The sequence below is a fragment of the Carassius auratus genome, unplaced genomic scaffold (assembly GCF_003368295.1).
Source record: "Carassius auratus strain Wakin unplaced genomic scaffold, ASM336829v1 scaf_tig00022738, whole genome shotgun sequence".
NCBI classification, from domain to species: domain Eukaryota; kingdom Metazoa; phylum Chordata; class Actinopteri; order Cypriniformes; family Cyprinidae; genus Carassius; species Carassius auratus.
Window position 1 is genome coordinate 57,575 of NW_020525215.1, and position 26,925 is coordinate 84,499.

General features: G+C 39.2%; 4 protein-coding genes across 6 annotated transcripts in view; all 4 read left to right on the forward strand.

The window, feature by feature from the left end:
• The window catches only part of LOC113077515 (coronin-1C-like), a 52,814-nt gene extending 50,149 nt beyond the window's left edge, over positions 1-2,665 (forward strand). For all 3 annotated transcript variants that reach the window (XM_026249878.1, XM_026249880.1, XM_026249879.1), the window contains one exon: positions 323-2,665. In XM_026249878.1, the coding sequence (XP_026105663.1) occupies positions 323-442 (120 nt within the window). In that variant the 3' untranslated portion in view covers positions 443-2,665. The remainder of the gene's footprint in view (positions 1-322) is intronic.
• Positions 2,666-2,796: 131 nt separating this feature from the next.
• On the forward strand, positions 2,797-4,555 carry LOC113077516 (P-selectin glycoprotein ligand 1-like). The gene is made up of 2 exons (XM_026249881.1): positions 2,797-2,968; positions 3,479-4,555. The coding sequence occupies exons 1-2, from the start codon at positions 2,966-2,968 to the stop codon at positions 4,355-4,357; spliced, it is 882 nt and encodes a 293-aa protein (XP_026105666.1). The 5' UTR covers positions 2,797-2,965; the 3' UTR covers positions 4,358-4,555.
• Positions 4,556-5,682: 1,127 nt separating this feature from the next.
• On the forward strand, positions 5,683-9,429 carry LOC113077517 (transmembrane protein 119-like). Its single transcript, XM_026249882.1, has 2 exons — positions 5,683-5,757; positions 8,337-9,429. Exon 2 carries the CDS (start codon positions 8,352-8,354, stop codon positions 9,024-9,026), a length of 675 nt encoding a protein of 224 aa, XP_026105667.1. The 5' UTR covers positions 5,683-5,757; positions 8,337-8,351; the 3' UTR covers positions 9,027-9,429.
• A 4,094-nt stretch (positions 9,430-13,523) lies between these two features.
• Positions 13,524-26,328, forward strand: LOC113077518 (squamous cell carcinoma antigen recognized by T-cells 3). The gene is made up of 18 exons (XM_026249883.1): positions 13,524-13,765; positions 15,225-15,351; positions 15,724-15,828; positions 16,086-16,270; positions 16,484-16,589; positions 17,326-17,450; positions 19,895-20,050; positions 22,000-22,138; positions 22,749-22,856; positions 22,983-23,060; positions 23,146-23,204; positions 23,322-23,431; positions 24,134-24,246; positions 24,332-24,408; positions 24,617-24,785; positions 24,919-25,382; positions 25,849-26,001; positions 26,121-26,328. The coding sequence occupies exons 1-18, from the start codon at positions 13,568-13,570 to the stop codon at positions 26,310-26,312; spliced, it is 2,664 nt and encodes an 887-aa protein (XP_026105668.1). The 5' UTR covers positions 13,524-13,567; the 3' UTR covers positions 26,313-26,328.
• The last annotated feature ends 597 nt before the right edge of the window (positions 26,329-26,925 follow it).

The window sequence follows — 26,925 nt, forward strand, 5'->3', positions numbered from 1 at the left end:
TCGAAATATAAAGAATTAAGCAGAATTACAAAAACTAAAATGACAACTTGAAAATAAATATAAACAGCTTATATGAATTTATACTATAATAGAAAATAAATAATGCTAATATAACTCCTGTTGATTCGTTTATCAGTGATTTTATTATATATTTTTGTGTGTGTGTGTGTGTGTGTGTGTGTGTGTGTGTGTGTGACACCCCCCTACCCCCCATTTTTCCAATTATGGTCTGTAATATCAGTTATGACTTATAATTAATAACTCCTTTTTATTGGTACAAGTTGTCCTTAACTTTTGTCATCTACTTTTTCTATCTGAACAGAAAAGTGAAGCTAAGCTGGATGAAGTTTTGAAAGAAATGAAATCTCTCAGAGAGCTGGTCAGCAGTCAGGAAAAAAGAATTGCCAACCTCGAGCAGCAGTTGTCTAAAATGGACATCTAAAAGGACCCTGAAATTCCTTCCCCTTCTTCTATTCAGGATATCCCATTGGCCAGGTGGGCGGGGCCCGTCACTGCCAATCACTATGACAGCGTTCCGTCTGAAGCCTGCCTTGAAAAGACTCCAACCAACATTCCAAAATGTTTTTTTTTTTTTTTTGCAATCCCTAAAGCCTGCTTATACCACACGGCCATTTGGAAAGCAAGAAAATTTGACCTGTTTAGCTTTTTACTCCATTTCACTCCCAATCTTTCAGCAACAGCTGTGTTTTATCTGGTGTTCTTGAAAGGTCTTAAGATTTTTGTTTTGCTTTTCTTATTAAAATTGTGACCCAAAAGATTGCATCCTGAAGCAGTTACATGAACTTGATGAGCTCAAACTTTGAAGTAGTCAGTATTGCAGTTCCCCTCTCACCCTTCTGAGTTGCCAAATTTATAGAGGAGTTATGCACCTCCCTGACAGTATTTGACTAGATTTCCATTTCTTATAAGGGACAAAGCAATATGCTATTCATGCAAGGAGGGGAAATCATTGGAACCATTCATCACTGTTATATGTGTCTTTCTAGAGAATAAAATATCAAATAAAAAAACTTGGCAAATGTGGAGTGGAAAAAGTTTACAAACCATTACTGGAAAACAATACATGTGCAATGTAAAAGTGTTAAGATATTAATTAGCAAAATGATAAAAATAATTGTGGTTCTGGTGGTTGCCATGGACACAGCCAGTGTGTACTGTACTCACATCTCCGAACACTTGCTGGCAAAAGTTACTCATCGTAATGGTAATACAAGCAAATTGAGTCGGTTTTTCCCCTTTCTCGTTCCACGTATCTGTTTAAAGCCTGAATGAAGCCAGAAAACGCATGGGTCTCATTTTGTAAACTCTAGCAAGTCTCCGCTTCTAGTTTCACATCCCAAAACATGATGATATAAACTCAGAACAAGATAATGTCCATAGATGCTTAATGGCCATTCATTGCTTTACGGGCTTGATAGCTTTTACCCTGACTTTGTTCTATTCAGATGTCATTCAGGTCTAAGGAACACTGTTAGGTCTGCTTAGCTTTCTCATTAGTTCCTACAAACCTCATCTTTAGTTGTGCCGTCCACAGCGTCTCAGAAACCAAGCTTGTATGAGTCTCAAGAACTTTTGCTGTGCATTGTAGAGTGTGACTACCAGCAAAATATTGAGTCATGATTAACCTCCTTCTCTTAAGTCCTAACCAAGCAGAACCAATTCTCTCAAGGGCAGCTCATGTCTAGATGATAATTTCACGAACGTATTTATGTATGCCGTAAGTTTGAGTTGATGACAAGTGGCTTTTTTTTGTTTATGTATTGGTCATGCCAGGAAGAGTGGAAACTGTGATTTCTGGTTTTAGATTGCTTTGGCTATATCCTTCCTCAGAGCGTTCTCTTGTGGTTTTCATTTTGATGCTTCTACATATCTCATTTCGGTTTGCATCACTGCCTAGTGCCTCTTTCATAGGTTCTGAAAAGCACCTTCCCTCCTCTGCATGTCTTTTAGCCTAAAATAGACACCAACTTCTCACCTCAGAACCATTACCTGACCTACAAGAATTTCATTTGAAACGAGGCTTCAGATCTGTCTGCGTCGACAGCAACAACAAACAACTCAAAACCTCTGATGTCATTCTCACGCTTTCGCTTTCTCTCTTTTTGGTGAAATTTTATAGTGAAGGGTTTGTAAACGTAGGGGCCGTGTTTAAGGGAACAGATGTGCCGAGCTGGATCAACTTCAGGAGGTGTGATGGCTCCATATTGAGTGTTTAAGTGGCCTCAGGAGGCATCTGTGATGCAGCCTCGAGTGTGTGTGGTTTCAAAGGAGTGAATGATTGAAGTGAAAAAGGAATTATGGAGGTTGAAATGAAAATGCAGGAAGAAGGCTGGATGTGAGTGATTTATTTAGATGCTTTGTAAATGTTGTTTTTTTTTTAGTTTAGTTTTCCTTTACATGTTTTTGGCTGTAGGAAGGTGTTTATCCATCAGTTGGATTTTCAGAGCATTTTAAAGAAATTCCCCTCTATGCACACTGTGAGCCTTTAATGTTTCCAATGATACAATAAAATTAGAATTGAAAGGAAGGAGAACTAGAAATTAAATTTTGTGCATAACTGTTCCATTTTTGTTCATTATCTGCTTCAAGTATAAAGAGTCTTACTGATTACCAGAAAAAATAATAATAAACTGAATTTTTGGTCTTTTGTCTCACTCTCTTTTATTCTCTCTCTCTAATTATTAAACCATTCTTTGTGGAAGTGTAGTTGGTTCCAAGTTCTAACTTGGTGTTTTAGGGAACTAAGATGTGATATTTAAGTCTCGTCTCGCTCATTTGTGTTTGCGTCAGAGTTTGAGAAGCTCAGCTTTGGTCTGACGCTTCATGAGGTTTGACTTCCTGTATTTCCTGCAGTGAGTAGGTTTTGAGACAGCATTGTGAGCGTGTGTGGGGGCATAACGTTCAGTTGAACTCCAGATCAACACCCCATCAACAGAAGAAACGGATGGTATGTAATTTAGTTTTGTATTCAAAGTTTGCCTTGACAAATTTTTCATCTTAAATCAGAATTTAGGTTTGTGATTTTTAAAATTCATCAACTGTAGACTCGACACTACTTGAATCTGAAAGTACATTTTTAAAGATTTCATGAAGTTTGATCATGACATTAACCGTAATCTATTTTAAAAGGAGTAGTAAAGTGTTGATAACTGTAAAAAGACAATTTGTCAGCTAAAAGGAAGTGTTTTACCTAAATGGTGTAACCACATGCTATATTCACAAACTGCCACCATGAGCTTGTTAAAGTACGAGCAATCTGTATGTAACAATGAGGCATTTTGTTCTTCCACCGTTGCTAGACCTCAGTTAGCTCTCAGTTCTCGTTGTCTTAAAGCTCCTCTCCACTGAACATACTAGAGGGGAATAACCATACAGTATATAAATCTGCTCATTAATAGCATGTGAAAATATGTGCATCTTAAGCATCATTGCAACATTCTCTGTCCTTTTTGTGCAGATGGCAATGGTAACTAACAGGCTTGGGTGTTTACCAGTTCTTGTTTTCCTGCTGACTTTGAGCAGTTCAGTCACGCCAACTCCTCTTAGGATGAAAAGAGAAACTAGTCGCAATGTGACATCGATAAACACCAGTGACACACAGAGTACAGCAACCATAGCAGAAGTTGAGAATGCAAGAAGCACCACTGTGGAAACGTTACAGACAGTTGAGGTGAAATCTGATTCAAAGGTCTCAGCAGCTACAGAATCCCTTCATACTCCAGATCTGAACCACACCCAACAGAACTACCTGACAGTTCACCAGCCAGCAGATAATGAGAGTACTTTTCTCACCCAACTTCCCACAATAAATACTAGTACTGGACACATTTCACATGCAGGAAGTTCTGCCCCCTCATTTCCTGCATCGTTAAAGCCCAGTAAGTCAACAGAGAAGTACATGACAGCAGCAACAAGAAGAATGTCCACGGATGCGAAAGGACCTACTACTGACGTTTCCTCAACAGCCACCAAAAAATCAACCACAGCAATGACTCATTCATGTTCCACTGCCTCTTCTCAAGAGGACGGGTTTGTGAACAGTTGCCTCATCGCAATCGCCTCGATGGCAGCATTAACCACCATCTTTATCATTAGCACCATCTGCTTGGCTACGAAACTCTCGGGATACAGATACAGGCTCAAGGCGCAGCTTCTCCAAGAGACTGAGATGGTCTGCATATCTGCCCTGCTGAATGATACCGATCACCCCGTTCCAAAGCCAAGACGACATCCCAAAAGTAATGGAGCATTGATCCCAAATACTGAGGATGGAGATCTTGATGGAGATAATCTCACTCTAAACAGTTTTCTTCCTGATACCGAAGGCCCTCTTTAGAAGTTGAAATGTTTCTGTATGCACTAGGAACCAGCGCTTTATTGATGGATCACAGAATTTTGTACTTTCAAACATTGTCAGTGTTTGACACGAACCCAGCTCTTGAGGTCACCAAGAGGTACAATCCACAGTATATCTGTGGTGCAGGTTTATCAGTTTTCTAGGGAGTTTCAGTCATATGAAATAAGTTCAGTTATCTGATGCCTGGCTTGTAAAGTGCCATTTTATGCTTTGTTGTATACTAATGAACATCCCACATCTTTTATTTAATCAGTGGAACACTTATATTGTAATTGTTTTTTTGTTTTTTTTGCATGTGTGAAGATGTTTTAACGTTATATTTAATCAGTGTTGACATATACTAAGGAGCACAGACATTAGCAAGGCTTGGCAGAATACATTGCTGAAAATGGTCTATTCCTGTCTGTGGTTCAGTTAGCGCTATATAATGTAAAGAGTGATGTTGGATATTATCACAGTCTGAATATAACATTATCATTGCGAATGTACATAAATTAGATGCTCGCCACATGTTAAAATTAAAAAATGTTAAATCATTTAATAGATGTCACTTGGATGTCTTACATTTTAAAGTCAATGTGAAGTGTTGTACGTATGCAACCCATTTTTATTTGTTTATTAAGTTATATGAGGTCAAACCAAACAAGATATTTGACATTACTTGAATTTATTATACTTAATAATATGTTCCATTTCATTTGGAATAAATTGGATCAGGAAAAAGCTGGTGTTCCTTTACATACCATAATTGAGCCAAACCAAGCAAGAATGAAATAATGCCAAATTAATGAAAGTAGCTAATTAACTCTTAGTTAACATTTTCCCATTGCTATGTGACATCGGTGGAAAAATTTAAGTAGTTTCTGAAGAATATAAAAAATTGTGAAAATAAATAACTTAAGTATTTAAAAACATGCACTGATTAATGGTTATATTGCATTAAAGTAGAAGGGTCAATTTATTTGATATTTTTTGACCAATTAATGACGGTTCAATCTCTGATGTTAATAAAGAAAAATAACAGGATGTGAAGCTATGTTTACATCCTAATATGTTATTTTGGAACATCTGACTTCTTATTAGTTTGATGAATGTAGCTGGATTGTCCTTGTCCCATGCATCCATTCGTGTTCTAGAGGAGAGAAAGAGAAGGACCAAAAAAAGGGAGGAGATGGAGCAAGAGGGGAGGGAAATGTCCTTGTGCAAATATCTAGAGTTTTTTAAGGAAAACCCACACAGAAGCTTCCATAAGCTTTTCCGGACAGCAGAGGCAGCTATATATCTTCCACAACTGTATTTTCATATTTATTTTGCCTACAGTACCTGTAGCTTGAAGTGTTGGGGTCAAAGTGCATCAGAGTAAGGAAGTAAATCCAGCAGTGAGTATTTGAGCATTTCCTTCATTGAGAGAGTATGTGTCATGTTTCACCTTCACATTTTATAAATAATTTATTAGCACTATACATAGAATAGATGTCAGTTCTCTTTTCAAATGAATTTGTATCAGTTTCACTCAAAAAATGCTTGTTTATGAGTTTAATCATGAGCTTTCCTGATAGGGTGGTCTCAAAATTTGAAGAATGAGTCATAAATGTCATAAATACAAAACTTAAAATACTGGTGTCTGCAAACAAATGTTGCTGAATCATTTATTTGAACCAGCTTTGCTTTTCTATGCTATTTTGCAATAGCATTTTTTTTTTTTTTTGGTTTATATTCATATTTTGTGATATGCATTTAAAATGTGAAGTGAGTGTTCACTTTTGTTTATTTTCCATTATACTTTAAGTTTCTTATATTGTCATTTATACTTTTCTTTTTATGTGATCTGCCTTTTTTTGCATTTCTTATTTTATTGTTAAAACGTGTTTCCTTATTTTATTACATTTTTGTGGTCTGCACAGAAGATGCATATTCTGTTTAGATTCATCTAGCACATGCTGCCTGAGTTTGCTGTCTTTTAAGCAATGTTCCTGCAGCACATTGCCGAGATTATCTCCTCTTGTAATTTACTAATTCAAAACTGTACAAGCAGAAATGTAATGCCTTCTGATTAGCAGAGAATGTGGTCAGCACTGAGTGGGAACAGTTTTTATAAACATACGTTTTAAAGAAGTAAAGGCATTTGAAGAGATTACTCTGTTGGATAGTACTCAATTTGTGGTTTACACTACAAATTCTGATGGTGTTCGTTTTAGAATTTACCTCCAAACCTAACCTGCAGCCAAGAGCCAGTTTACAGTCTAATGGTTAAAGTAAGCTTATCCATCCTATATTTTTTTATAAACCTCCAGTTATTGTTTTAAAATGGTTGAAATATATATATTTAAATAGTCTAGCCTTAATGCAGAGCCTTGCCAATGTATAAACCATATGAATATTATGTGTGTGTTCTTGAGCAGTGCAGAAATAGTCTCACTGGTCTGTGGCCTGTCTCATTGCAGCTGGGCTGTAAATACAGGCCTGTGAGCTGTGGCTCTCCCATGCCTTGCTGCACCCTCACAAATATATATCTGGCCTTGCTTTTGCTTTTCTGTGGTGAGCGGGTAGCATCAGCTAGGCAGCGAAATTACAAACCAGGCCTGGACTCCCTCCGCCTCCACCCCAAATAAGTAATGACTGGATGTAACCAGAATAGCTCTTCTTCTGCGAGGAAACAGATTGTGAGAGTCTACAGTGATGTGTGTGTGAGATACAAGCAGCTTCCTTCCTGTGATTGAAAGAAAACCGATAATACAGATTATATAGATAATAGCTCTGTGTGAGTACATGACCATCTAGATAACTATTAACTATCGCTTAAAAAAGAAACATTTTCAGTATGTTGCATGCTACATAAAATAGTTCAAAGACTTTGATGACCCTTGCAATACTAAAGAAATTCATTAATCTTCAAATAAGGTAGAAAAAAGACAATATGCCACCATGCCACTGTGATGTAAACAAATAATAATACCATGGTATTAATATTAGTACTCCACATTACTTCCAAAAAAAAAAAAAAGCCATGGTACAGTACATATAAGCAAAATAAAAAAATTGACATATTTTTTGGATGCCAATTTTATTTGTATTTCATTGCAGTGCCATTCTGTTTGTGACAAGTTTTGATTTTATTATTATTATTATTATTATTGGTGGTGGTGTTTAACTAAAATAGTTTTACAAAAATATAGCTTCTTGGTAACACTTTACAGCAAGGCTCTATTTTTTAACATTAGTTAACTATATTAATAAACATAAAGTAACGAAAGATTATTCTAAATCATTTAGTAATCTTAGTTAATGTTAATTTAAGCATTTACTTCTGCATTATTATCAAAGGTTGTATCTCTTAATATTATTGAATGGACCTGAGCTAAGATGATATAACAATGAACAGTTGAACAAATGTGACCCTGGACCACAAAACCAGTCACAAGAAAACATCTTTCTTTTCTGAATAAATAAGCTTTCCATTGATGCATGGTTTGTTGGGATAGGACAATTTGGCTGAGATACAGCTATTTGAAAAAATTTTAATATTGAAAACAAACGCCTTTAAAGTTGTCCAAAGTTCTCAGCCATGCAATTATCAAAAATTAAGTTTTAATATATTTACAGTAGGAAATTTAAATATCTTCATGGAACGTAATCTTTACTTTATATCCTAATGATTTTTGCCATAAATGAAAAATCTATAATTTTGACCCGTACAATGTTTATTTTGGCTATTGCTATAAATATACCCCAGCGACTTAAGACTGGGTTTGTGCTCCAGGGTCACAAATGTATTGTTCATTGTTAGTTGATGCATTAACTAATGTTAACTAACGGGACCTTGTTGCAAAATGTTACGAACTTCCAAATATGTAAAATAATATAAAAAATACTGTAACCACCTTCATGAAACATAATGCTCACTTCCTGTTTCTGTTGGGTGTGACTAGTAATGACAACATTTGTATCCATTTTACAGGTCTTTAGAGGAAGTATGTCACTCTCTCTGCACTTTGTTTTTCTGCTCCTGACTGCTCTTTGGGGCAGCAGTTGCTTTGCCAAGCCCGCCCCATTCAACGTGTCCATGGAGGGTAGTGGGGATGAACCCGAACTCATCTTTCCCATTGCTCGTACCACCCATGGTCCTCCATCCCCCTCGCCACCTCCCAACATAACAACCACTTTCATCCGCATCAAAGACTTTCTTTTCAACCAGGTGGTGGACTTCCTGAAGGAGAACTTGCTTCTCATCATTGTCGTGACCTCTCTGTTAGTAGTCATCATCTTCATTGTCTGCTGTGCTTCAGCGATGAGCCACAAACGCAAGCTTGAGGCCTACTATCCTCCGAAGACCCACACACCCAGGAAATACATGAGTCAACCTAGTAAATCTGCGGAGAAACCACATAACCAGATTCAGGATGGTAAGACAACAACTGCAAAGACCCTACGAGAACCCACCAAAGCATTAGTTGGTGAGAAGGATGGAAAAGACCCCCGGCCAAAGCCGAAAGAGGTCCAACAGGTGGAGGATGTTGAAGTGGTGGAGATGCAGAAAGATGAGCCTCAGAAGAAAGAGGAGCATCAGCCAACCACCTCAAACGCCACCTCCAGTCAGCCGCTGGTCTGTACGTGTCACCTCAGAAAGGCCAATCACACCACAGCCTGAGAGCTTTTTCTGAACCAAATGTTTCTATATAAATCTTTTAATAGATAGCATGCCCTCACTTCTTTGTGCTCTTGTTGCTTTTGCAACCTGTGTATATCCCAACTGTACTGTATCATCAGAGAGAGAGTGAGTTATTATATGGAAAATAACACTTGAAATTATTTTGTGAATCAATTTCTACTTTTGAGAGACTTGAGAAAATGTCTTTTGGAACTTTTTTCTGACCACTTTCCTTTATTATATTTTACAAATGACATGACTATTTGCATGGTAACCCATAATTTATGCTGTATCTTTCCTAAAGCTATTATCCGTGTGTTATTTTATCTAAACTTCATGACTTTCCTCAGTATCAGATTTAATTAGCTAATATTTTGTCATGTATGTTAAACGGATTTTTAGTAAAAATAAAAAAATTTACTCTCCAAAAATGAACTCTGCTCGGTTCCAAATAAATTAAAAAGAGGTCTGTATGTTTTGTAAATGTCCACCAAGGCTACACTTATTTTTGATAAAAATACAGTAAAACATAAAACTTTCTCACAATTTCAGCAGCCAGTACTCCAGTCTTCAGTGTTATGTGATTCTTTCAGAAATCATTGTAATATGCAGATTTGGTGTTCTCAGCCTATCATTAATAGCCAGCTGAAAGCAAATTAGCAGGCTTTCGGTGGATTGTCCCGTCTGATCAGTGGAGCTAACCAATAACCTGTGGGTTTGTGAGTGTGACATCTTGTATCTTTATGGGTGGTTTAAAATGGACAGGTTATGGATGGCAATGGATATATTACTGTATGTACAGCTCCTTTGCACCTTGCACAGAAGTTGTTATTAACTGTACTGGTCATGGCCATCTTCCCAGACTTTTTAAACCTGTTGAGAGAATATCATCAGTGAATACAATCACAGAATCTGGAAAACTTGATGAAAGTTATACAGAACAAACTGAAAGTGTGGCTATAGTGGTTAGATCTGATGCTACCTGAAACACGAGTTTATACAGATGGCGGGAATTTTTTATTTTTTTTTAAATGAACTGGTAATACAATATCAAGATCATTCTTTGGGTCAGACCAGCCCACCTTAGAGAGACTGAAGACTATGAAGACTGCCTCTCTAAATTTGACATCTTTTATACCCCATTCCGCCCAAGTACCCTACAGTCCAACCACAGATGAGGAACCTGGTTGTGTGGAGAATTCGACAGGTAAGCCACCTGGAGCATCATCCACTGTGGCATCTAACGCCTCTTACAGGCCTCCTGATGCTTACAGTGCTTTTGGTACTAAAGAGCACCCTACTACGAAATCTGAGTGTTGCACCACTTCCACAGGTTCCAGGAGACATTAGCACACATTAATATCATGACCTGTGTTTAAGCAACTGTTTTGCATAGAAAATATGTAGAGAACAATACAAAACGATGTATAGCACATGAATATTTACAACTTTAAGTTTTCACAACAAATAATACAGCACCAAAGTAGATTCTTTTTTACTTTTTTTATTCTTATTTTTACAATCACTGCCAAAACTATAATGATCCCTCTGAAAATCTAAACAAACTTATAAACTGTAGTAGTGTACATTTACAAACATTGCAGTATTAAGCATTTCATATAGAGGACATTACATGTCAGAGTGAGAGATCTTAAGGAATTCAGAGTTTATTTTAATGTGCGTGATTCAGGGATACAGGAAAAAACTTGAATCCAAAAGATCCTCAAAGTCGGTCAATGCAAGCCACTTCAAAGCAGCAATGTAAAGGCAGTGTGAATAGAGTAGTAAAGATAAATGCTGGCTAATACGTTTATTATATCCACAGAAAGCATATACACTATACAATTTTTCTCTGAGTCACAATGAGAATTGATGACAGTGACTCGTCTGTGAATAAGTACATTAATTTCTAGCTTTTGCCAATGTCTCCTTGTCGTCCTTCTGTTTGAGTCTGTAGTCTGCTAATGCAGCCTTGATAGCATCCTCTGCAAGCACTGCCAGAAAGAAACATTCACACGAATAAGATTATGAAATCAGAACATCTGTCCTTTTTTGATGCTATCAATATGTTTGCAATCTCAAACAACCATTTTGATACACATACTAGAGCAATGAAGTTTGACTGGTGGTAGACAAAGTTCTTTGGCAATCTCAGTATTTTTGATTTTCAGGGCATCGTCAATCTGCACATGGAGAAGAGAACATTGAAATGTTGTTAGGAACGCTTGAGAGAACAAATATGGAGCTCATTGAGACAATCTGATAACAGTGTGAACTCATGGTCTGAGTCACATTAACTCACCGATTTTCCCTTCACCCACTCTGTGGCCAGTGAGCTGGAAGCAATGGCTGAGCCACAGCCAAAAGTTTTGAATCTGGCATCTACTATCTTGCCATTTTCATCCACCTGAATCTGTCAGACAGGTTGACAAAAAAACAAAGTTACTCATGAAAATAGTAAATAAATACATCTAAGCTGGAATTTAAAAGCACATGTCTTGCCTGAAGTTTCATAACATCCCCGCACGCAGGTGCGCCTACCAAACCAGTGCCTACGTTTTTATCATTTTTGTCCAGGGAACCAACATTTCTGGGGTTTTCATAGTGATCCACCACCTTGAGAGGGGAATAGAACAAAAAACTGACATGTAAGACATCTAAACAAATAACAACTTCCTGATCAAATTTAACATCAAAGGATTTGCAGACCTGCCAACCTTGCAATTTCTTTTTTTCTTTTTTTTTAATTTGAGATAAAGGTTAACACCAAAAGGAAACGTACCCTTGATAGATAATGACAGTACCCTTCATAACGTCACAGATTATTAATCTTTATAAGTAAATCCCTTATTTAATTTGTTTGTTAGCTTACAAAGCTGTCAGCATACAAAAATATAAGTTTATTCACCTGTGGCACAGTTAAGGTACTGAATGACAACACTGATGAGTTTGTAGGTCAGTTACACAAGTAGATTACGAAACTAAATGTACTTACATATGAATGAATGTAATGTTAACTCATATATCAGCCGATGACGTGTTTTTATAGTCAAACAGACTGCGGAAAATACTGTAGGACATGTACAATGTTCTTCCTGTATTGTTTACATGCGCAGTTATCTAATATTAGCTTAGCTAACAACTACGATTAGGAACTACAACTTAATGAATCAATGGATCAATTCTCGTGGCATGATCGACAATAATAAAAAGTTACACGTACCTTTTTATGATAAGAGCAGGCTGATCTGAACTCTGGTAATGACAAAGATCTACCTAAAATTGCAGAAGATGCACAGCGCTTGGCTGCAGCCGCTAACGCCATGTTGACTGAATAAATACTGTTGCATAAACAGGGCTTAACCAGCAGGGGGAGCGCTTCACTGCACACCTCATTACACAAACATATTTTAAAATCAAAACTAGAAACATTATACATATGATATTCATATTACGTTGTATAGATATTTTCTGCCTTATAATTAATATTTAGCACAACATGCAATCCAAGAGTGGGGGCTACTCAACACTTTCAATGCACACAGGTTTTTGATTGATTTCACCAGTTTTGCCCAAACAAACATTAAGCCCTAGTACTACACTCTAAACATTGTACCTAAACATTGGGCGTTTCTCCCTGCATTTTCTAAGTCATAGTGCTTTATAAATCATATGAAGTCCATCTTTGCATACAATATGCGTATGTTGCATATTTGCTGTTATTGCGGTTTACATGTAACTGGCAGAACTAAATCAGCAGGGGGAGCGAATTCACCGTATAACAAGTTAATGTTTAAATTGCAATAAGTAGTGTAAATACTTAATTACTTTATTAAAAGTAATGTAACTGATTACATTTAATTACTTTTTGAATACTTAGATTAGAATACATTTCTTTAAAAAAATGTGTTCAACAGTTAATAATTGTAAAACCTTTAAAGCAGGCAGGGTTAACCTTACAGTACTCAACACTGACTACTGTCAGACTAATTCATCACTTGAGGAGTATAATTTAATTTTAAAGCACGCCATGGGAAAATCAGACTTTAGCACCTCTTTTACTTTTTTGAGATCATTTTAAATCATAAGAAATAGTTTAATAGCTAGTATTACATTTAATTTATTTTGTAATTAAATTATGTATTTCCGTTACGTTAACTAGTTACTCCCCAACACTGTCACTGAGTAATATTGAATATTTTACGTCTATTATGCATTTGAAATGTGTAGGCTATGTTTCGGAATGTCATTGTTTATATGTTATTACTGCTGCCTTGGACAAAAGCGTGAACATTTTAATGCAGATATTAAGAATGAGAGATTTCCAAACCACTACAGAAATTATCTCTGAAAGAGACCACAGGTAAAAATGCCAAACTGACAGCAGCCAATGCTTGTAGTTGGGACGCGCCCCCGGTTTTTTTTTTTTTTTTTGGCGAGACCCGCCTTCTGACTTGCATGAGTCCTCCTGTTTTTCGCGCGTGCTCGTGTGTTGTGTGTGCGCGAGCCCTGCCCCTGTTTCCAGGCAGATAGTAGTCAACATGGCGGCGACGGGTAACGAAGAACAGACGTTGTTGCCAGATATCGAAGAGGAGGCTGAGGGCATGGAACGAGAGATGGAGTCAGAAGAGGAAGAAGAAGAAGGGATGGGAGTCGAGCATTCCGAGGAGGAAGATGAAGAGGATACGTCCGAGGACGAGCGGGAGAATGAAGCGGAGATCCAGAGGCTGGAGGAACAGGTGAGGAATGAATGAGGCTAACGACTCTCGAAACATACGCAGCTCTCGAAACACAGCACGAACGACTCTGCAGGGAATTTTCTCTTCATATATTTGGTAGAGCCCGTTTATTAGAGCGGTCCTACATGCTTAACCAACCAAACACATGGCCAGGGGTTATACAATTTAGAAATGCATAACTGTGTTCCTGGGGAATGTGGCTAGCAAAGGCTTAAGCCATAGCGAGCTAGCGAAGACTTGCGTCTTAATCCTCAAAGTAACAGCCCTTTCATTTCGCCTTTTTACTTATGTTTTTCACCTAAATGCAGACCTAGCTGTGTTTATGTTGCTTTGTGACCGTGTATGTCTTAAGAATTTATGTGAATTAAACAATAATAAAGTTTGGAGTGTTTTGATGACGCGTGGTGACGCCATGGAGGTTCATGTGGAGCAGCTTTAAGCAACAGACGCACATGTTAGTTCCTGTTATGTCTTTAGATTTGAATCAGGTTTATAACACATTAGTTTTAGGATACAGACCACATGCAGTTGCAAAAGACTTTCAGGGGTGAGACTTTTCAGGATACAGAGTCCCTCCCCTCGATATCACCCTCTCCGCCATGTTGGCAGGTTTCCCAGCCAGCATTTAAAACTTGGACATTTAGCTAGGTGATCAAAAAAACTGCTTAGACTGGTTTAAGATGTTTTATTCCAGCAAGAGTGACAGCTTTATCTGTGATTCTCCATGATTAATGCACAGGTTTGGTTCAGTCTCTGTGGATTTGCATGCATTGTATTGTTCAGTTCAAAAAATTCCTGACAACTAAAGTCACAGATGTTTTCTGTACAACCACAGTCATGCAGCAGCTGTAATCTAAACGAAGTGTGTCCGATCTCTAAACCACCAGCTAGTTTGTGTTCAACTCCAATACATAAGAAAGCAGAGATTAAAGTTACAATTATTACCTGCAGAATTCAGTAGATAAATTACAAGAAGTCACATTGATAGGCATTATCTGATTTATTCCAATGTTTTTAGGTCCCACGAAGTCTCTCTCTCTGTGGGTAGTGACGCTGTTCCAGTGTCTCCAACTCTTGCGTGCTAGACTACAGTGAATGCCCGCCTTGTCCAGATGAAGCCATCCTCCCATCCAAATGTATAGTTTGTTAAATGTTTGGGAGTAATTTGAATAGGAGTAATGTTGTTTAGAAGGATTTAGTTCATACCTTGCATATTTCCAGAACCATTGCAATCATGTGATATTTTGCTTGTATGGTTCTTGATTTTGCTTTTTGCATCAAACAGTGTAATCTCACATTGACTTATTGATGCTGAATGAGTTTAGCATGTTTCCTGATGTTAAACTATAGTTGGCGCACTTCTACGAGATACTTGGTGAATCAATTCAGTTGTAATATTTTGTGAATACAAAGTGAATATGATAAAGCTAATGTCAGCAACCCATGTGCATTTCTACAGCTGTCAATCAACGTGTTTGACTACAACTGCCATGTTGACCTTATCAAACTCCTGCGGCAAGAAGGGAAGCTTCACAGACTGCGCAAGGCCAGGCAGAAGATGAGCGAACTCTTTCCTCTCACTGAAGGTGGGACATCCTTAATTTGTTTCGCTCTTCTGTTCTCTCGTTTTGCATTAGCTGGATTTTCTCTGATATTGCAACTGAGAGTGGTGCATATTATGATATAATGTAAAAGAACATTAAATGCTTTTAGAGTCCAGGCTATTTTTTGATTAGTTCTTGAGGTTTAAGAACCCATCACTTTTCAGGAAAGTTGATCTGCAGGAACAGGATTTTTTGCAGCAGCCCTAAAGGAAAATTTGAATGGTTATAATGATTCTAATGAATTTACTGGACATGATAATGAGAAGATAATCAAAAGGAGTGGAGAGATTTTATGATGTGGTGATATGGGTATTGTGTGACCTAATTGTTTGACTGATTTGTTTGGTGGAACAGAGATTTGGCTGGATTGGCTGAAGGATGAAATTCGCATAACAGAAGACGAATCAGACCGTGAGAAAGTGTACGAGCTGTTTGAGAGGGCTGTCAAGGATTACGTCTGTAAGTGTGGCTTAAATGTATTCCTATTTTTCACTTCTTTGAAACTTAGATTTGGTCAAATTTGTTATTGTTTTCTAAGTGTAATAATAGATTAAATGTTTGAGCTAACTGTAAAACACTGTTACTTAAATTCTACATCTGTTACCATCAATGATTTGAGAAATAGCATGTAATTGCTGTTTAATTGTAAAATGGATTGTTTTGAGGTAATCCTGTGCTGGGATATTAAAAAAAGATACTGGTAAACTCCTCCACAGGTCCAGAGATCTGGCTGGAATACGTACAGTACTCCATCGGGGGAATGGGAGCCCAGGGAGGCATTGAGCGTGTGCGCTCCATCTTTGAGAGGGCGCTGACTGCTGTGGGATTACACATGACTAAAGGAGCTTCAATCTGGGAGGCCTACAGGGAGTTTGAGATTGTTATTCTGTCCACAGTACAGGTATTTACTCTGGGTTTCTACTCAGACTTAATACAGAATATCAGTATGACATTAAATTGTTATAAAAATAGCCAAGCTGATATACTTTAAATGAAATATCACATGAATAGTAATAAGAAGTATGTCTTTGGATGTTAAATAAATCTCTTAAATGATTGCATTGTTTAGTTTTGTCTTGTATGGGTGTTTTAACCCCTTCTCTCTATCTTTAAGCCTCCTCCTGGCAGCACTCCATCACAGGAACAGCAAGAGTTGTTGAATTCTCAGCTGGAACGCATACACACTCTCTTCAGGCGGCAGCTAGCTGTACCTCTGATGGGTGAGATCCGTTCTGTTTCTCTTGTTTTGCTCCTTCAGTCCTCCACTTTCCCATTCTTTTTTTTTTCTTCTTTTTTTTCAGTGTTGGAATAAATATTCGGAAAAACTTGTGTCCACCGACAAAAAGGGTCAGGAGAACTGATGCCAAAAGAATTTAGACTATGACTATGAGATTGCGCAATTTGGCAGAAATAAAATAAACTCCCAACAATGTCTAGACCGAACTGAAATCTGGTCAGATGGGGTTGATTTAGACTTAAGTTACAAAAAATATTGATCGTTGCATGTGGTTTACTGTCATGTGAAATTCTGAAAGCCAAGTAATATATGTCCTGTCAAGAATACACCAGCACTGCCAGACAATGTAACACAGGCTGGAGACAGGAGAGACAGGAGCAGCCTGCAGATAGCCAGATGGTCTGGTTTTGTGAGCAGGTTTTTTTTTCAGCTTCTCTATTGCCGTCTGGTTTTGGCACCAGAAATGCAGAGGAGAATGCTCTGATCACATTCCTCTCAGCTATGAGAGCCAGATCACCGATTAGGTTTTCATACAGCATGGCTCATGTTTATATAGCCTTTTTTCTTTGTCAGAAAGTTACCTTGTAGTGATGACATAGGTGAGAAATGCAGTAGTAACAGGAAGACATCTTTGAAACAGAACAAACGCAGTGTGTCCCTGCAACAGAAAATGTTTTGTAAGATTTCTGATCTTTTTGTGTTGATATTGTGTTCTGTAGATATGGAGGGAACATATGCAGAATACTCTGATTGGGCTGAAGATGGCGTACCTGAGATGGTCACACACCACTACAGACGTGCCCTACAACAGTTGGGGAAATGCAAACCTTTCGAGGAGGCTTTGGTAACTGCACACTTGTCTCACTGCTGTAGAGATCATTTGGTTTTCTGATTTGAGGTTTCTGTTATAATTTAAAGTGAAATGATGTCTCAGGCAGCAGCTGTGATGGTAAAGATGGTGATTGTGAAAGTGATTTAAAAATATTTTATAGCAGTAGCCTGCTTGAAGCCAAAATAGTCTACACAAGTGTCATTTAGAGAATCTGATAAAATAAAACAACTGTGGCAATGAAAGCTCTTTGTACACAAGCATATGCTCATCAGCAGCTATTCAGTAAAAACTGTCAATGAAATCTAAATTGTTTACTTTATTACACTGTAACAAACAAATCTCTATATTCATCGGGAAGAAGGAGGCGGGAACCGGCGCACAATCAAAACTCATTTTAATATCCAAAAATAAACACAAAACAGCGCACCAGCCCCTCACGGACGACTGGTGCGCATAAATAAAAGCCAAACACATAAACTAATGTCCCAGGCCTGGTCCTCTCTCGTCCTTCACGGTCGTCACTCCAGTTTTATATCCTTCCATCTCCTACGTGGGACTCGATACTAGCGGTGGGGCTCAGGTGTAGCTCATCTCCAATCACTACACCTGGCCTCACTCCTCGCTCCCACGCCTCTCGGCCCCGCCCCACTCGCCACATACCCCCATCGCCCCTCGCAGGCCGGGGGGTACTCCCGAGACTGCGCTCTACTCCCCCCCCCCCTTCCCTCCGGGGGAGACCGCTCACGGGGACCTGCGGGAACCTGGGGGTAGGACAGACGAGGCGAGAGAAAAGGAGATGGAAGGAGGAGCGACAAGGACGAGAGAGGGGAGAGAGGAAAAAAAAAAAAAAAAAATCCGGTTCCCAGACGCACTGCTGCTCGGCCCTCCACCGGCTGGGTGATCTCCTCCGCGGTGCCCGGCGGTGGCACTGGACGGCCCTCGGCGGACGGCACGACACTCCTCCGCCGCCCGGTGGACGGCGACGGCTCCTCCGATTTTGGGCAGCGGCAGGAGTCCCCCGTTCCCTGCCCCTACGGATTCCGTCACGGAGGCGGCAGGCTCCGGCCCCCTGGCGAACGGCGCCGACTCCTCCGCTCCCTCACGGACGGCAGCCGCCCCTCCTTGTCGTGGGCGGTCGGCAGCGAGCTCGCCCGTCCCCGGCAACTCGCTCCAGCCCACCGCCTCGAGCGTCCATGGCGGCACATACCTCGCCAGCTCGAGGGCACCGCGGATTCACCACAGCGGCGAGGGATCTTCAGCAGCGCGTCCCTCCTTCTCCCGGGCTTCGGCACCACTGTAACAAACAAATCTCTATATTCATCGGGAAGAAGGAGGCGGGAACCGGCGCACAATCAAAACTCATTTTAATATCCAAAAATAAACCCAAAACAGCGCACCAGCCCCTCACGGACGACTGGTGCGCATAAATAAAAGCCAAACACATAAACTAATGTCCCAGGCCTGGTCCTCTCTCGTCCTTCACGGTCGTCACTCCAGTTTTATATCCTTCCATCTCCTACGTGGGACTCGATACTAGCGGTGGGGCTCAGGTGTAGCTCATCTCCAATCACTACACCTGGCCTCACTCCTCGCTCCCACGCCTCTCGGCCCCGCCCCACTCGCCACATACACATTCCTGGTCTTTTTTGTTTCCTTATTTCTTCATTTTCTTCTTGGTCTTTCAAAAAACATTAAAGAATTAAACCATTTCTGAACCCACTTCCTTTTTGGCTGATATCACTAAGGCTGCTTAACCATTTGGTGATGGCAGAAATCCTTCACAGTTGACTGCAAAATCCACACACTTTTCACTATTTAATTGATTCCTGATGGACAAAATCAACTGCTCTACCTTTTTTCCCTCTTTGAATATCCTGTTTTTCTTGGACATTTGGCACATTAGAGAAACAAAATGAGTATATGTATCGAATGCTGACTTTAAAGCTTGTAGTCAAGCTTGTAGACTTCAGCCTGACAAATACAGCGACCCTGTTTGTGTGGCAGTAAAGCAGTTCCCAGAAATTAACACTTAGATTCTGTTATTTAAGCTGCATATTTTCATATTAATAATTCACTCTAATAACAGGAAGAACTGAAATCAGAGAACAAATTCAACCTGAGGAGGTTGCTATAAAAAAAGCGAAGCCTGTGCCCATGTTCCTGGAAAGAAGTGATTTTTAATAGCGCATTGAATTACACTGTACTTCACGAATAGTCTGAATTGCTGAAAGACATGGCTGTTGTTAGTTCAGCTGTGTTGCCCATGTGGCACTTAAATTACCCAGCCACAAATTAAACTCCACAATAATAAGTGCTCCTGCACTCTTTTCATTACAACAGATGTAATATCTGTAATATGTAATATAATATTCTGTATGACTTTTTTTCCCTGTTACGTTCAAAATGTTGTTTCTCATTTGAGCTTTTTAACGCTGTTCTTTTTTTTAAATTTCTAGCTGGTCTCTGAACCTCCGAAGCTGGCAGAGTATCAAGCCTACATAGATTTTGAAATAAAGGAAGGAGATCCAGCGCGTGTCCAGATCATTTTTGAGCGGGCGCTGGCAGAAAATTGCCTTGTGCCGGACCTGTGGATCAAATACACCGCATATCTGGTGAGCGACTCGCGTAAGCACTTGTCTGCTTTTACAAAACAGCACTGTGCACATCTCACAAACTGAATGATCCACACATGTGCCAATCCCACTCCTCCCTCCGTTTATTCAGAAACACATTAATTGCTTTAATAGGATGGTAATGAGATGCACAAGCCACAAATTCGCAGCAGTTTAGTTGCAGCTGGGAACATATTAGAAGAGCCAGCACCTCACCAGATGGAGCGAGGGAGAGGGAGGAAAACGGCGAGTTAACGAGGCAGAAAGAGAGATGGTGGGAGGTGTGTAGGGAGAGAAAAATGAGAGCGAGAAGTGGAGAGAATGACACCTCCCCATATTAGCAGCCAAAGCTGCAATCCATTTGTGCTTTCTGATTCAATGACTGAATTTAATGAACTCTGCATTAAGGTCTATGTGCTAGAGTGTGTTGGTGGAGCTCATTCAGGCAGTTGAATTCCTGGCAGATATGGATGTGTGAAGTAATTAAATCGAGCCTTCATGCTTGTAGTCTCTTAGGTGATTAAATTGAGATGCTTAACTAAATTTTATGCACCAAACACTGTGAGTCACGGAGCTGCTTTGCCTAATGGATATAGGGGGCTATTACTTGGTTTTGCAAAGTGCTGTATTTTATCTAAAGCCTCCTATGTAACTGATGGCCTGCACCACTTTAGGATCGAGTGTTGGATCAGTTTCCATAGGAAAGAATGAACATTTTATTCTGTTAACTAACATCTGTTCATCACCTATTCAGCTAGAGTATTTGGCTAGTTTTATCTGTCATACTTTACCACTTCAATTGCTCATCCCTACTAACAAACTTGGTATGCTTTAAAGAACAATGCAACCATGATTCATTCTTCAGCAAATATCATCATTCAGTCTTTGATTGTCATTTTGAAGGGCAGTGAGCAGATGTTGAGTTGGCGTAAGTTGTGCAAAGCAGAGATTTTATGCATCTATCCCATTTGTAGATTTTGCTGAATGATTATTGATGTAAGGCAGTTTCCCACAGACAGATTTATGGTGGCTGTAATTAAATTTTTCTTACAATGGCGGAGCGATTCCCTGCTCAGTGTCTCCTTTAGCTCGATGTTACATGTAATGTTTGAGCAACAGATGTGCTTGTAAATGACGTTGTCAGCAGAACTGCAGTGCTAGATTTGGAGGTGGATTATAATAATTATGGACTACTCATCACACACTCACACCTGCACTTTCTGAAGCATGTTCAGTGGCTTTGGTGCAGAAGACAAAAAGACTGTAAAATAGCCTATGACCTTAAGCTTCTGTATTTCTTGAGGCCTGTTTATTCAAGACAGAAATGGATTCCTATGGATTTATTCAAACTGGGAAAGAGTATTCTATTTTATTAGACCTTTCATCAAAAAGTTGCTCTTTTATATATTTGTATATGTGCATGTGTGTATTTCACATCAGTATTGCTGGTGTGAAAAGGTCTGTGAAAAGATATTAATGCTGCTATTTATTATAAAAATATATAATCTTTTTTACTTGGTTTGGTTGTACCTGGTGTGAATTTGCTTGTGATTCATCCGGATGTATATTTGTTTACATTTTGCTGTAAGCAGGCCATCTGCTGTTTTTGAATTTAATATGAAAAGTCCTTTAGTAGGTAAACAAGCAAGAAGAGCTGTGGCAATCTCTTTCCATTCAGCTGTTTGATTTAATCAAGATAATGATTTCCTTCCCTAATTAATTGGAAACCTGAGGGTGCAGACATGTTTCTAGAACAACATAGTATAGTTATTCTCATTTCCTCTGCATCTGTCTGAAACATGTTCTATATTTTCTGATGTTCTGACCTGTTCAAGCCAGCTTTTGAACCGTAGTATTCAACTATTCAGAATGTTTAGGTGAATTTAATGTTTGAAAAAAATGCACAAATGATTATGTGACTTATAATAGTTTTTTCTGTCCTGCCACAGGATCGTCAGTTGAAGATTAAAGACCTAGTGTTATCTGCTCATGAGCGAGCCGTCAGGAACTGTCCCTGGACCATGGGCCTGTGGAAGAGCTATCTTTTGGCTCTAGAGAGGCATGGAGCTGACCATCAAACAGTGACAGGTAAAATGGGGGGGGGGGGGTATCAAGGAATTAAAACATCTTATTCTAGTTATGCTAATCGCAATGATGGTTGGACATTTTTGTGAAGTCTTTGAAAATCCTACACTCACTCTTTATTTGCAATATCTTGCTAGTACCTGGTTCAGCTGCCTTCATTTCTTGTGGCAGATGTTCCAGTTGCTGGAAACATTCCTCAGAGATTTTGGTCCATGTTGACCTGATAGCATCACGCATTTGCTGCAGATTTGTCAGCTGCACATCCATAATGCAAATCTCCCATTCTTTGTGACATGTAGTATTATCCTGGAAGTAGCCATCATAAGATGTGTACAGTGTGGTCATAAGGGGATGGACGTGGAGTTGGTTGTCTTATTGGCTGATTAGATATTTGCATAAACAAGTGGTTGAACCAATGTTCCTAATAAAATGGTTGGACGAGTACGTGGTATGAATGAATAGCAGTCATGGTTAATGGTCAAAAAATATGAAAACACTGTTAGCAATATTGATTCAGTTTATGAATGCAATAATTTTTTTTCAGGAATGGAACAAATGATTTTAACACACAAGAATTGACATTTAACAAGCATTACAATTAATTTTTTCTCAGATGTTTTTGAAAAGGCCCTGAACGCAGGATTCATCCAGGCGACTGATTATGTAGAAATCTGGCAATCTTTTTTGGACTACCTGAGGAGACGTGTTGATTTCAGCAAAGGTAAGATCATATACCTTTTTTTCTGTCTTATTACTGATCTGCTCTAACATTCTCAAAGTTTTGGCTGCTGATATCATATGAGTAAATTTGATGATTTATTATTGATGGATTTGTTGATTATTGCAGAATGGAGCAGGGAATTGGATGAGCTGCGGGCAGCTTTTGCACGCTCCCTTGACTACCTGAAACAGGATGTAGAAGAGAGTGAGTATCCTGTCTGTTTTTATGAGGCATGAGAGCACACACTTGTAGTAAAAAGGGCACATGTAACTACTATCTCACTTCTCAGGGTTCAGTGAAAGTGGAGATCTGTCCTGCACAATAATGCAAATCTGGGCAAGGATAGAGGTGAGGAAACCCTAAACTGTTGCATCTGTCCATCCTCCATTAGCTAATGTTGTTCTGCTGATTACAGTCTGTCTGTAGTTGTTTCAGTGCTGCTTGTGTTTGATTTGCTTTAAACAGGCCTTACACTGTAAGAACATGCAGAAGGCCCGTGAACTGTGGGACAGCATCATGACTAAAGGAAATGCAAAACATGCCAACATGTGGCTGGAATATTACAACCTGGAAAGGTCAGTTGTTTTCATCAGTTTGTGCAACCATTGAGATGTTTTCAATTCCATTGATGCTTTTTGGATCAGTCTTAAATTATGATGATGGAGAACATGATTAGCAGGTTTTACACAGTCTTGTGGAGTTCATGCAGCTTGAATGCTGCTGTGATTTAAACATTCTGTTAATTTAAGGGTGGGGTGGGTGGGTGCCAACAATATTTAATTAGTGGTTCACAACCAGGATCAGATCAGAAATACCAAAAATATCTTAATCTATATTGGGGAGCCTTTGAATATTGTGTTATATGAATATGTTTTAAAGATGACATGAAACAGCATTCACAACACATTTGACTTCAATAGTTTAACGTATTTTTGAGTGAAGCTAATTTTTCAGCAAGTAATGTGGGGATAATGTTTACCCATCACGATTTGACTGGATCAGAAGGAGGTTTTATGCAATAATGCTGTTGCTTAATATCATTTTTCTTGGTTATTTGATCTTGGTTATATCAGCAGGACAAAATCAATTCAGTTTTAGGAGTCAAGCAACTTAATACATTTTGATAAAATGTTATGAAAACAAGCATTTTGTTTTGTTTTTTCAGAGTGATGCATATTAATAATAAGTTAGGGTGGATTATTTGGATTTAATTTTACCTTTAAACTCGCCATGTAAAGGCTGCATGTTGTAACTCTTTTTATATGTTTGTGGATCAGGTCATATGGAGATGCTTCTCACTGCAGGAAGGCTCTCCACAGAGCTGTACAGTGTACATCAGATTATCCTGAGCATGTCTGTGATGTCCTGCTCAACTTTGAAAGAGTGGAGGGTGAGTAAAAATTATGCTTATATAGATTGCTGTTTATATGGGTTGCCAGCTTTTTAAGGTTTTACGTGGGTGTTGTCTCTCACAGGCTCTCTGGAAGACTGGGATGCTGCAGTCCAAAAGACCGAGACTAAAATCAACAGAGTCAATGATCAGAGAGCAAGAGTATGTCCTAACTAGCCTTTTTTTTTAAATACTTGGCATGAGTTTAATTTTATTTATCCTCTTTCCTTATGAAAATAACAGAAATAATTTATCAACTAGCGAGCAGTTATGCTGTATGTATCATATTTAATTTATTTGTCAGTGAGTTTGCCATGCAGACACGTCCTTTTGCTGTGGTTTTTGAGCAGTGTGAATGCTGTTTCTGCAGGTGGCTGAAAAAGAGGCTCTCCAAGCCAGACATGAGGAGGAGAAAGTCGATCACCGGAGGAAAGCCAAGGCAGATAAAAAAGGCCAAAAAAAGAGCCAGAAAGCAAACAGAACGGGGGATAAACGGAAAGCTGAAGACGAGTATGATGAGGAATGGGGAGAGGATGCAGGTATGGATGAAGAGCTTTTTATGCTATTCTGTTGTGTAAAAAAAATCAAGTCATTTTCATACAAAATGTCGATTTGTAAAAGCTAACAGTGTGGTTTAGATATAAGCTGTACTGAGATATCAAATGTGTACAGAGCTGCCGTCCAAGAGGCTCAGAGGGGAGGACAACTTTGGTAGCACAGCCACAGAGGAGCTCATGGAGACAGAAAGTGGACTTTTCGGCCGACGAGCTCCATCACGTAAAACTGAGCCACCTGGTTTCCGTAAGAACCAGCAGCGATCATCTGAAGCACCGCAACAATCCCAGGATGTATCAAAGGAGCAGCGTAAAGAGGAAAATAGTGTATTCGTCAGTAACTTGGCTTTTAATCTGGATGACCCAGAGGGCAAGCTGCGAACATTGTTTCAGAGTTGTGGAACTGTACAGCAGGTGCGGCCCGTGTTTTCAATGAAAGGTGTGTTTAGAGGCTATTGCTATGTGCAGTTTGAGGACCGACTGGCTGTACCCGAGGCACTGAAACTGGACAGGCAGGATGTGGATGGGCGGCCCATGTATGTGTCTCCTTGTGTGGACAAGAATAAGAATCCTGACTTCAAGGTAATTAGAATGCATAGGACTCAATTTGTGACCAGGGGCCCGTTGCAATAAAGAGGTTCAACCAACTCGGAGTTAAAACTTGAACTCTGAGTTGACTTATTCTGAGATGGGAAACTCTTGAGAAAGCCTGTGTTAAACTTTACACGTGCGAAAGTCTGCTGAGGTCCGCTATGGTATGATTGACGTAATAATCTGCATCGTAGAGTGTGTGCAGAGGCACGGGCATACTTGTGTGTATCAAGTCTGAGTAGAAGAGGCCCGGTGGAAAAAAAACCCCTCTTCTTATATTTTGAATTTGGACTGCAATACCTAGTTCAACCACTCGGTGTCAATCTTACATACAGCAACCTACTTTCTGAAACAGGCCCCTGGTATTTAGTGTCCCCTGATGTTCACAATTTCTAGCAGATTTCTTGTATATTGGTTATCATTTTTTAATGTTAATCATTTGTATAATTTATCTTAGGTTTTCAAGTACCAAACAGCTATGGAGAAGCACAAGATCTTTATCTCGGGCCTGCCGTACACATGCACTAAAGAGACACTGGAGGATCTCTGTAAACAGCATGGCACAGTGAAAGCCATCCGGCTGGTCACCAACCGTTCTGGCAAACCCAAGGTGTGTAGTCCTCTGTCATTGACATAAATATACAGTCATCCAGTATAACCATTATCAGCAAGATTATCAGTATAACCATTATCGTGCAGCTATAATTAATGCGATTTTGTGCTCTGTAGGGTTTGGCGTATGTAGAATATGAGAATGAAGCACAGGCCTCACAAGCTGTGCTGAAGATGGACGGCACCATGTTGGAGAACTTCACACTCTCTGTTGCCATTAGCAACCCCCCGAGCAGGAAGATGGAAGATAAAGGAGTGCCAAATCGATTTCTGGGGGCAGCGATGCCAGGGCAACCTCAGGGCGCGTAAGTACTAGATGGTTTTGAATACGAAAACCTGTGTCTCCAGAGGAAAGACAGTTGTGGTCGAAATTTGTGGTAAATTTGATTTGGGAATGTAAGAGGTTGCAGCTGACCCTTACTATTTAAATTGTATCTATTATGTATGGGTGAATGATTAATCAAAATAAAATCAGAATTGCAGTAAGGCTTAGTGTGGTTATCAAAGGCTGCAATTTAATCAGATAAAAATGCATACTGTGTGAATGAAGAGGCTCATGATTAAAGCCCGAACGATATGTTTTTTTGTTTTACAGTTATTTGGGAGTAAAAAAAAAAGACATGTCGGCGATATTCTTTGTGTGTACATTATAGTACAGTACCAATCAAAAGTTTGGACACACTTCCATTCATGTGTCCAAACTTTTGACTGGCACTATATATAGAATGCAATATACATTAACAGAATATATACATACAATTTTTTTGCAACGATCACTCAAATGTGGTGATGAAACACTTGTAATGACGTGACAAAGATATGTCATGGATGCAGGGCATTTAACAATTTAATAGTGAACTTTATTATCCAGAATGAGTCTGATATCAGTGCACTGAACAGTAGTTGAAGTTTATTCAATTTA